We start from the raw sequence: 12,707 nt of genomic DNA, 5'->3' as shown, positions 1-12,707 counted from the left end.
GAGATGACAACTAGCCCAGCCTTTGGTACCAATAGACCAGTGCCTGAAGCAGGACCTGGAAACCTTTTAGGTCAACCTGACCTCATCCAGCTGATGAACCAGTTCATGCAACAGTGACTTCTCAGAGGTTGTGGTAGGAGATGGTCCAAAATCAAAGGAAGCACCCAAAAGATAAGATGGATTTTAAAAATCTATTAATCACTCCTATCTTTTCTAAAGAAAAATATTTATTTAAAATCAATTTTTGACTTTGGGTAAAAGGAGATTCATGCCACATAGAATGCTCCAGAATCCCTTTTTAACCTCCTTTCTCAACATTGTTTCAGTGTTTGTCCATTCTCATCATTTTGTATCTCTTTTAATTCCCATGATTTCTCACTAATTCTAGGCCTGATCTAGTTTTTATCTCTTATCAGATCTGTACCTTCTTTCAGTAAACTAGGAGTTCATTCTCTAATGATAGGGACTAAAATTCAGTCTATAAAAAAAGATTAAAAATCTACCTGTGCCTCTCTTATTACCTACCAATGACACTATGCAGCTTTTAACTAGTGCATATTTTTATTAATGGGTTTTGTCAATAAATGAATAATCACATGTAGACATTATTGAGTGAGTTTGATCAGTTTGTTAGACCTGCCTTTATTTTTAAGATCCAACCTTGAGGAAAACAAATTTCTCCCTCTGCTTTCTGGAGAGCTGATATTACTGTCTCTTTCAAATGTCAGAGTTTGCATGCATGATCATTAAATGTAACAAAACTACCATACACTCAGACAGGATCTCTTTGAGATATTTATTCCATGACAATTTCATCATCTGTCACTATGATAAGTATTTTCAATGTCTTTATTCTCAACCTCTAAACACTACTCAAATTGTCTTTGAAAATACAACAGTTTAACACATTCTTTGATTTGCTAAATATCATATGAGTACTTGAGTAATTAGAATATGATGTAACAGGGTAAGAGCCATGGGTTCAGTGGCAAAATGGCTTAGTTATTTTTGCTTTGTTTTATGGCCATCTGTTTCTTGCTTTTGAATAAAAAATGAAAAAGAATGGAGAAGATGATAGCAATGGATTAGAAAAAAATTCCACATGAGACCTATAAAAGTTTTTTTAAAAAGATATTCTTCCGAGAATGAATGTGCAGCATGTTTTTTAACAATAAAGACAATATATCCTTTTATGAAATGGTATTTTTAAAGGGAACATATGTGTGTTATTGTATGTATTTTTCATTTGTATTTATGAATCCCCACACATTCTTTGAGAAAATATTATAATTCATATTTTCCCAAAGTAATATATTTTGACCTATAAGGGAACAACAACAACAAATCTACTATCAGCAGAGAATCTTTTTCTAAGCCAGTGCACTAAGAGAGCAGGTAAATGGTTAAATTTAAATAGCGGCTATGGTTGCCTGTGGTTAGGTGACAAGGAAAAGGCTGGTCAGGTCAGGGCTGTTTCCTGCTAACTCCCTCCCTTCTAGTGCTGGTTCTGTCTATCTGTTGATGTGCGTGGAGACAAAGCTGTTAACTTCTTTGTGCCTTAGTTCTATTATCCATAAAATGAAGAAATTAGGCTAGATAATCATTGTTACCTGCTAGTACTAACATTCTCAGATTCTATTTCTTAATCCTGCCTTCAGTTTAGTTGGAGAGTTTAATATACAAGGACTCAGAAATGACAAGTGGAAGAGAGAAGTCCAAGCCCACACAATAATTTTCAGTCTTTTTAACATGATGTCTATTTGTCATCCTTACACAATCACAAATTCAGTCTCACGATGAGGAATATGAAGGATTATTGAAGAAGAAATACTAAAAGAACTCTACGCAAATTATAGTCTCTATTGACTGATGCAAAATGAGTAGTAAAATCACAGTTCTTTTGTATATTTTCATTAGAATCTTAACAATATTAGACAGTTACAGAGGTTGGAGGTAAGACAAGAAGGATCTAGATATTGTCAGATCCTAAAATTCCCCGCAGGTATTTAGATCAGAATAAAAATCTCTAGTACAGGGGTCCGGCCGGTGGTGTAGCGGTTGAGTGCACGTGCTCTGCTGCAGTGGACCGGGGATCGGGGGTTTGGAACCCTGGGCGTGCACCTGTGCACCTCTTGTTGAGCGATGCTGTGGCAGCATCCCATATAAAAGTAGTGGAAGATGGGCATGGATGTTAGCCCAGGGCCAATCTTCCTCGGCAAAAAGAGGAAGATTGGCATCGGATGTTAGCTCAGGGCTGATCTTCCTCACCAAAAAAAAAAAAAAAAAAAAAACTCTAGTACAAATATGGAAATTCTGCATTTAAACATAAAATATTTTTCTATAGGAAACCACAGGTTATATGTACATAGGATACAACCAAATGCATAAGTATTTATTGCAAATCATTGACACACTGTATATAAGACTGTCAAAGTCCTACCATCTGAATCATATGCAGATTTTCTCTTTGGAAATATCTTTATATAATCTCCGTCCACATTCATATGGGGATGAATATGTTTCATGTGATATGAATCAAAAAAGAAAGTTCTGAGAGCTGAAACAAAACCATAAAAATAATAAATTCACTGAAATTAGTTTAATCAATGTATTTATTTAGTTAGAGTCAATTTCACCCATCATTACTGTATTTCAGCTTCTTATTTACGGCGGGTAGAATGAACATATTCTGAACATGTTTGGATTAGAATTTATATCTTAAAATCTGGTTAAACTTTAATTTTTTGATTTGACTATGGCACTTATGGTTTAATTTTACCTTTATTGAATTAAAGACAAAATACGTATGAACACAAGGGAGCTATAAATCATAATTACTAAAGCAAAGACAAGCAGCTACAATGTCTTAGAGGATGGTATCTACAATATAATTTACTAAACAGGGAGTGATTGAATTAAATTCTTGAGTGATAATTTCCTTACCTGGTGTATTTTCAATTTTTTTTTCACACAGGGGCATCATAGAAATGTAGGCTCCTATATATTAGTCACAATGTTTGCTACCTTAATTTTGAGTAAGTAGTGAATCCTGATGAGATAATGATTTCTTTGTATCCACTACTGCATAGCAGGATGTCACCCGGAAAATATAATATAGATGTAAGCAAAGATTATTTCAGAAAATGTACCTTGTTTCCTCAGAACAACTTTACAGACATTCTCAATTTGATCCAAGATTCCTAATGTTTTAAGTATGAGATTGCATGAAGCAGGAAACATTCTAATTTACCGTATTGATTGCTTCATATTATCAAAAGTCAAAGGATTCTTAAAGAGAAATTTAAGTATACCACATCCAGAAAATCTGCCTGTAACTATGATTGGTCAAGGTAACAAGTCATGAGATGACTAACTCAAAATGACAAGGGAGTAATGTATTCTGACCATTTAAATGGTAAACAGTTCAGGAATAGGAAAAGATGGAGATTGTAGGAAAGAGGCAGTGCTTATGTATTCATCTTTTTTATTCATACTTCATTCATATCACTTTTGTAATATGCATCACCATTCATTCCTATATTGGTAAAACAACTGCCAGTTGAACAGTATTTTAAATACTTTCCTTCCCTTCTGAGAATGGCTTGTTTGGAAAACACTATTGCTTTGAAATTGACCTTGGCTTCTTACCTACATCACTTGAATTAGTATCAAATTGAGTGGTCTTTTGGAAGTTCTGAGATATCCTTAAGATAGCTTGTTTGGCAGCATGCATCAGTTTTGTAAGATGCGTTCTTCTACGATTCACAGGTAACTTGTCCCAAACTATAAGCGTATCTTTTTGAACAAAATTATTCACAGTTTTTATAAACTCCTGTTGAAGAAAAAGTATGTCTTTTAAAAATGTTGGAATCTTACATTAATCACAGATGTAAGGAGAATTTTAAAGCTCAATTATATTAAGAGTCAAAGCTCAACATACTTACAGTAAGAGTTGAATTAGAAAGGGCATCCTTGGCTGAGTTAGTAGTATTCATGTAATCCAGTAATGGGGATGATTCAGCTAATACTTCTATACATGTAATTATATCCATTGGTGAAAGATCTTTCACAGAATTCCTATAGACTTCTTGTAGCAAAGCCACAGGTTCTTTTATGCGTCTAATCTGAACAAAAATGAGTCCAGAAAAAGGAAACCAATTTAGAGTACTATTGGATCTTTCCAAGAATAAAGTTGCATATTAAATTTATTCTGTGTTTGGTTTTCTTGTCTTATACATTAATAAGTTATCAGACTAAACCTAAACCATAACATGCAGCACTGAAACCTGAAATTATTTACCAAAGGTTAGCAAATAACTTAAAAAGAAGTTACTTGAGAAAAGAATAGCATGTTTGAATTGATGATTTTTTGTTAGCTTTTAAAAGTTATAACAATTTGAATTATATTTTAATCAACCAGAGAAAATTCTTTACAGTGTGATAAAATAGAAATTTGCTTTAGCTGATAGTTAATTAGTCATGTTGAGATTCACACTTTCAATCACATGACAGTAATTTTATGAATGTCCTACTTTATTTACTTATTGAAATATTTACTTTGAAGTACAAAATCTAGTTGCATTCAACTATGTCTCCTTAGAATGTGGGAATGGGCCTGGGGTTTTTACTATTTTATTCAACAAATTTCTTTATACTTTGAGAAGAATTTTCCAGTATACCGAACAGTGAAAAAGTAACATAAATTAAACATGTCAAAGTCTTCTTCAACACATTGGGGATTTTCAAATTAATCCTATCTGCAACTCAAACAAAATACTTAGATCTCTATATGTAAGTAGTTTCAACTCTACTTGAAGATCAGTTGCTTGTTACTCTTTTTAACATGCGACATTGGAAGGAATTTACCTGAAATCAAAATGCCAAAATAAAATAAAATTTTAATTCAACTAGTCTACTTACTTTTCTTAAAGTTTTATCAATATTTGCAGCAATACAGGCATCATCTAAATGGCAGTCTGTATTCACTTCTGTAGAAAAAGAAACTAAATTATATAAAAGTTTTTAAAAATAGTTTTTCCTAAGATGATTATATTGCTTCCATTGATTTTGCTCACTTATTTGAACATTAAAAACACATTTTTATGAGTTTAATTTTTAATTTTATTCATTAAAATTAATTTATTTTTAATTTTTCATTATTGTTTTTAAATTTTATTCATCATAAAAACTCATTTATTTTTATTCATTAAAATAGACAATATTTTATGGAAAACGGAAGACTGTAGTTACTTTAAGAAATAGGGTATGTTAACTACATAAAACATGTAGTCTACATCTTCCATGAAATAAAACAATACCTCTTCTTTTCTTATTTCATTTTATAGATGATAAAGGAATGTTGGCACATTTCTTAGAAGGAGTAGCTCTTTGATACTTCACAACTGTGTAGTACATATTTTACATAGTTCTTTGATTATACATAAACTTTAATAATGTAATTTACCTTGGCAGTAAGTGCCATCATTAGGTGTGAACTGTGATTTTCCTGTGGATGTCTGATAACCTTCCTTGCAGGAGCAGTTATACCCACCAACCACGTTTTCACACACTGTGTGATCACCGCAGGCAGCGGATTCGCTGCACTCATCTATATCTGGAAATATTTGAAAAATTAAATTTTCTATTTAGTGCTCATAGAATTGCTACCTTGTTGATCATAGTATTATGTACAGTTAGTGATTTCATATCAAATTTTACAAGAAAGCCAAGAAAATCCCATCATCTGGAAAACGACAGAGCAAACTTAGCTGCGTATATTTTTTTTAACTCTGATTTGGTTGATCCAATTTGACAGTGTATTAAAAATGTCATTCATAGACCAAACTCTTAAACTGTTTTCTGAATAGAAGGATTCATCAGCAAAGTCATTAATTTCCATCACTGACAATGTAACATATACTCCTAATTTAATAAAGACCCAATTTTTAAAGTACATTTAAAATTTTTTGTTTTCCAGTATTAAACTAAATTGATTGTAACAACTCAGTTTAGAGTACTCCAGAGGACAAAAAAAGAGTGGCCCATTTTCTTTCATTTTTGCATATAAGTTAACCTAAAAATTATGATGTAGCAGAATGTGTGATTCAATTCCCTTATAATTTTACCAGAATTCATTACTTTTGTTCAGGTTATATTTTACTATGATTCTCAATATACAGCCATCATAGATAAAGTAACAAATTGTACAGAATTAAGTCTTAGATTTTCAGTAGCCATATCTCAAAGCCACAATAAATATCCTAGGTTATAAGCTCACATAATTTCTATTCTTAATTTAAAATTTTACTTACTACAATGAAACATGTCTTAAAGTTATAAATATAGTATAAATACTCTGCCAGCAGGCAGAGTTCCAATAGGGAATGATTCCAAGTAACTGAAGAGTCCAGATCATCACCTTAAGTTAATGCAAAGATTTTTGTGTTCCCCATCTAGCTCTGACATCTTAGAGCTACTCCAAGTGGCACAATGCTGTTTGCCATAAAAAAGGGGGCAATAATCAAAGTCCAATCTAAAATGTCATCTAGCTAGTTATCTTAAATGTAGCTGATCCTAATTTCTCACTTTAAAGATGCCATAAAGACACAGAAAAACATTAAAACTCATACCACTAAGAACTGGAACCGACAATAAACCTCTAGCCAAATTCTTGAAGAAATTTCCATTAGCTAGAAAGATGATGGCACTAGATTTAAGAAGACAATTAACAGTCCAGGCCTGAAAAAGGTAGAAAACCCCTAATTTTTCTGCCGAGTCTCTATATTCACCATCTGCACTACCCAGAAACCCAAGTACACTACTGTTAAAGAAACAGGAACGCTTCTCTAGTACCCTCACCCTCTTCCTCTCATTTCTAAATATATGTGTTCAGAAACCGCCACTCCATACACGTGCGTGCACACACACACACAAAGGACTGAAAATACAGTAGGGGATGAGCAGGAGCAGGTCGACTTTTGCTATATGGAGAACCATTAGAGAAGCATTCCAGGTTGGGGTGAAGAAAAGAATCCAGGTGGGAGGATAGACGAGGGTCATTATTTTTCACGAAATCAGTGAAGCGAAAAAAATATATAAGAAAGCAAAAGACTAGTGTTTCAGAGCAGTGCTGAAAAAGTAGCATGTGCTGTACCCAAACGAGGAAAACACCCCAATGAAGGTGTGAACAGACCCATGAAGTGTCATAAACAGAACAATTTATTTCATGGATAAGAAAGCTGCATTTTTGAATACCCACATTTTATATTTTTAGATGTCTTCTATGGCTAACAGGAAATAAAGTGTTGATTTCTCTCAATTTCAAAATTATTTAAAGGTGCAATTTTTCTAGGGAACTTCATCCCAAACCCAAAGTCTGAGCAACATATACATCTTGGCTCTACAGACTCAATTTCCATCCTCCCTCCTGCACTTTGGAGACAGGGATACACATCTTGGCGCTCATAGCTGAGTTCAGCTCTCCCCATGCAACCTCCACACCTCGTGGTGCTTATGTTGGGCTCTCTGCTCTAGTTCAAGCCTTCCCTCTACCACTCACTCGGCTGTTTGGTATCCATCATGTCAACCTTAGGCCAAGTAGAGTATTTTAGCTTCTGAATTCACCAAGTGACAAAATGTTAATCTGTAAGAAGAATAAGGAGGTAGTATCCTGGGAGACTAGCATTCAAAAATAGGATTATGCAAATCTTTATATTTTGACTCTGAATGTTATAAAAGAATATGAATCATCTGAGCAAAGTAATGCTTTTCAAATCTTAAACATCCCATCAAAGTAATGTTTTCCAAATTGTTTATAATTTCCTTGTTTATCCTTTTGTTTCCACAACTTTTTACTAAAATGTGGAAGTGAGGTTTGTTGAATTTGGTATCCCTCTCACTCTGGGCCTCTGCAGTAGAGTTTATTGTGCTTAACCTAGTTATGGAGTATGTGACTACCACAACTGGCTGTGTGCCAGGGTAGTCAAAGAGCTTCCGCCATCCTCAGCCTATTACTCTACACCCCTTTGGTCCCTAGTAGTACCAAGAGAATCATAAAATATTGAAAGAGTATGCCATGCCCAAATGAGATAAAACTGGCTTAGCCAAAATGAACGTGACTGCCATTTTGCAGCAAGATCCCTGCTAACTTCTCTTGCAATATCTTGCAGGATTATCTTGGATCTAACAAATCCACCACATATCCTCCTTCCTACAGGTAAAGGCCCTGTAGAAGACCTTAATTCAAATTCTAACTCTAATACTCATTAGCTTTGTGACCTTGGGTAATACCATAAAAATATCTTTTAACTCAAAAGAGTTCTTTTTCATAACAAATGACCAAATGTATGTGAAGGTGTTTGGAGTGGTACCTGAGACATAGTAGGTACCTGATATTGTAACTGAAGATCACATCCAGTGTTCTATTTGTATTGTGTGTTTCCTTAATAGCAGGAGCCCTGTGAATATGTAGGTTTGGAGAAAACAGACTGATAATGAATGTCTCATTAGATTGCCATGTCTTGATATTCCCCAGAGCTGTAAAAGAGCAAAAGAACCCTCTCCACTATCTTAATGAAAGCTAAATTGCTGCTATGTAATTATTTCAGTCAAGCTAGAATTGACAAACCATATTTAATAATTGATCCACTTTTTCCACTCCTAACCTAATACTCAGCTTAATACTAATAACTTGATTTCGCTAAATGTAAGCATACCATAACAATCATTTGCTTGTTTTGCACTTCAAAAAATTCATTTGCTACTTTTTCATTAATAAGGTTATGCTTGTTTTTCATTACTACAATGAGCCAACCCAGTGGTATTTTATCATAATCATCTTTCAAAACATGATCACATGATTGTTTTGATTCTTATAATTTTCATCAATAACTGAATTTTCTAATGTTGTTTAACTCACAGACTGCAAAGAAAAGATGAAATGTTCAATTACTGGAAGTAATTTGCAAAGACAAAATTAAATGTTAATATTATTCAAAGCCGTGAAAAAATCTGAAGTTATCAGAGTACACAAGGCAATGGAACATAAAAAATTACAAGCAGTAAACACTGCTCTTAAGCACACGGTAAACATGAAGGAGTTCTTGGGTTCTACTCATTTGGCCTTGGGAGGGTCACTTTATTATTAGATGCCTCAGTTTCCTGATTTGTGAAATTCGAGTCTGGAACTAGGTCTCTTGGGAGCTGGGCATCTGAAGTTCTGGCTACTGTGATTTCAAGGGGAAGAAAAAGATGCATGCTGCTAAATCTCACTCAAAGCCTTCTGCAACAAAATCACCTTATCCGTGGAAAATAGTATTTGAATGTAGTCTAAAGGTAAAGAATTTTGCTTGTGTCATTTCTTGCCCTGAATTGGAGTTTTTCATTATTTATTTATAGAGGTGCTTAATGACTATAATTCCCAGACCTGCCGAATTTAATGATCAACTAAACGTTCAGATCAGAAGCAATACACTACAAGGTGATAGAGTAATGTAAAAAGGGATAGAATTATGGTTCTCTGCTCAAATTCCCTGAGGATTCTCATAGTGCACAACGAAAATTACTACAGCACTGGAAAAAAAAAAAAAAGAAATAGCTGCTCTGCTTCTCAAAAAGGCCTAACCCTTGAGGACAACAAAATTGGTGAGAAATAACAACTTTTCACAGAATGAGTTTTTTCACTGAACAATCCATCAAACAAAACAGGTAGAAACTGAAAGACTCTATATTGGGTATTGGATCTTAATATAGTTACTGTGTTTACTGATTATTTAAAATAGGTAAAAAGGGAATTAGCAAAAACTTAGGGCCATTCCACAGTATCTCAATAATAGATGAGTATTGGGAGAAAGAGTCTTAAATTACGAATGTATTATACGCCCACAAAATGTTGGCATTCAATCATCTTTGTGTGTGTGTGTTTTCTTTGTGTCTGTGTTTTAGTTTTTTCTAATATAGGAATTTTCTACTTGGAAGAAACAGAAACAGACAGAAAAATAGAGCCCTTTGTGAACTGAGGTGTATTAAAAGTAAACATGATCAGATGAAAAGACAGATGTCTTCTAGAGACAAGAGGAAATGGAGAACAGAGCTAAAATTGTATTAAATTCCAGTGATTAAGATGTCACAAGTTAGATTTTTTTCACTAACTGGAACATTTTTAGTAAAGCTTACAGAACGACATAATTAGAACTTAACTACTAAAGGTAACAGACACACATTATACAACATTCTAAGACTAGCAACGAGAGTACAGGCTTCAGAAGAACAAGTAGCCAGGTACTGTCAATTTTCTGGGCAGGACTTCATGGATTCCCGTTTCCTGAATATATTATAATGCTATACTCCAACAAAAATATTTGCTGCAAACACTAAAGATAAAATTATCATTCAACAGAAATAGAATTATTTTCTCATATTCTAAATCTTCTATGCTCTTGCAAAGCTTGATCCACTGCATTCACACTATTCAAATCAATGTGTGAGATTTAAAGGCATGGTCCCCCACACTTTAGTCTCCTGTGAAAATAACAATGGCTTTGTAGATACAAGGCTGTGATTCTAATCCTCCCTTTATCCTAAATGTAGCCTGGATCTGGAGTAGCCTTGCACTTCCCTAGGCTACAAAATGAGGAGAATAAAATCTTCCCTGTTTACACAGCAGAGTAGATGTTATGAACCATAGGTACATGATACAGGATAATTTCTTTGAGACTGACATGTCACTGATCAATTTTCTTTGAGCACTATCTCCTAAATTATCATGTGTTAATAATAACATTGCCAGACCTCTCCTTAGCTTACTGATGAGAAGCTCACTTGGGAACTAATCGAAGGCTTTAATGTGATCTAGATTAACTTGGATCTCTCTCCTTTACCCACTCAAAGTAGAAGCAGCACTTTATTCCTGTCCATGTTGCATAGAGAATCCTAAGTTCTAGTCCTGTATCTACCCTTGGCTCTGTGATTTAACTCTCAGGGCCTCAGTTCATCTATTAGTTTTGTAGATTATTGTCAATAGTAATTAATTATACTAGTTGGTAAATTGGACATTGTCTAGAAACCATGATTAAGATGATTTATAATTTATTTTCAAAGTCTTTGGCTCCAGAGAATTTGCCTTTGAAAATTGTTCATCTTTTGAAGTTTCTAAACAATTTTTTTTTCTCAGACCATAATCCAAATTACATAGAATCTAATAAATCAAATGTATGACCAAATTACAATAGAAAGACACTTAAAAACATCTTCTAGATACTCTCTTCAGATTCAGAATAATATTTCACCTAGAGATTGAACAGAAATTATTATCCTTCTCAAAGGCCATTTTGGTGAAACTGAAATGATTTTCTAAATAGAACTCTAAATGCAGATTTGAAGTGTGAGTAACTTTCAGCAGACAACAGTAAAAGCACTAAGACAATTCCTTCATAAGTACTGCCTTTCTGAAAATGTAAAGCCCATCTCAGAGTGCATATTTATAAAAGCACCAATATCTTGTCATGCAAATGATATTTTCTTGAGTTAATATATTATTTTAAAGTGTAAATATTTATTCTATTGTTTGCTACCGTGGTATATCTCACAGTTTCTTGAAAATTTTTTTGTAAACTGCTTGATTTTTTCCCCTCAAATCTCTTTTTCTTATATCTTTGGATCAATATTCCATAGTAACTGATTATACAACCTTGGAGAACTAAAGGAATTAATGAAGTTTCTGAAAGTATTTAACAACTAGGGTACAATCAAGGACTGGCAGAATTTGGTTCGAATATTACTGAATCTCTGGAGGTAACACGCAGTAAGAGATAGGTACAAATTTTAAGTAAGATAGTTGAACTTACCCATGCAGATGGTTCCATCATTAGTGATAAACTTGTCTTGGTTACTGCTGGATCTAAAACCAGGTACACACATACAGTAGTAACTTCCCTCTGTGTTGGTGCAGTTAGCATTTTCACCACAGGACTGTGTTAAATTTGCACACTCGTTGTCATCTGTGGACGGAGCAATTTCAAACATTATTATTATATAATTGAGATGAATTCCTAATATTTTCCATTGGTATTTGGGAATTTTGACTGTTAACTAGTTTAAGGTAATGCAATGTTTATTTCTAAGAGAAGTTCATACTGAAGAATCCACATTCCACACTTGTTTTATTCTTGTTTACAATGTGAAACCTTCTCTGCAATTGCAAAGCAAAATAGAATCTCTTACTTCAAAAACACTGAATATAGCTATTCAATCTATCTTGGAATATTTTCAAATTTTATATGTAATTTAATTATAATAATGTCAATAAATATATATTCATTTGTGAATTTATAACACTCTTTACAATCAGTCAAAAGCATACAAGTTAAAAATGAAAAATCAGAGATTTCAAATTGATATGCTCTAATCATGTATCATTTATTTTTATCGCTTATTCCCGAGAAGACTTTTGCATTACTAGGTCTGCGTCTCTTCATTTCTTCATTAATGCATTTATTCCTCACTGTATGCATTATATTGTCCTATAGAAAAATACACAAATACGAAAACAAAAAAAGAATTATATCATGGTCCATGGTCCTAACCGTTATACTAATTATACAATTTATTAGAAAAGATATAGGTTCATAAACACTTTATAAAAATCAGAAAGCAGATTTATATTATGTGTCCAATAAATGAAATAGAAATGATCATGATGGGCTAGAAGA

General features: G+C 33.4%; 1 protein-coding gene across 2 annotated transcripts in view; it reads right to left on the bottom strand.

Annotated features, from left to right (window-relative positions):
- Positions 1 to 12,707, bottom strand: part of ADGRL4 (adhesion G protein-coupled receptor L4) — a 115,762-nt gene that overhangs the window by 40,283 nt on the left and 62,772 nt on the right. The window contains exons 3-8 of one of the 2 annotated variants that reach the window (XM_014788310.2): positions 11,844 to 11,996; positions 5,465 to 5,614; positions 4,921 to 4,988; positions 3,945 to 4,124; positions 3,649 to 3,832; positions 2,441 to 2,557 (exon numbers count right to left, since the gene is read on the bottom strand). In XM_014788310.2, coding sequence (XP_014643796.1) covers positions 2,441 to 2,557; positions 3,649 to 3,832; positions 3,945 to 4,124; positions 4,921 to 4,988; positions 5,465 to 5,614; positions 11,844 to 11,996 — 852 coding nt within the window. The remainder of the gene's footprint in view (positions 1 to 2,440; positions 2,558 to 3,648; positions 3,833 to 3,944; positions 4,125 to 4,920; positions 4,989 to 5,464; positions 5,615 to 11,843; positions 11,997 to 12,707) is intronic. The other variant, XM_087420166.1, reaches the window with a different exon arrangement.

The sequence above is a fragment of the Ceratotherium simum genome, chromosome 2 (genome assembly GCF_057802395.1).
Source record: "Ceratotherium simum simum isolate JZ-2026a chromosome 2, ASM5780239v1, whole genome shotgun sequence".
NCBI lineage: Eukaryota > Metazoa > Chordata > Mammalia > Perissodactyla > Rhinocerotidae > Ceratotherium > Ceratotherium simum.
This window is presented reverse-complemented; position numbering and strand designations above follow the sequence as displayed.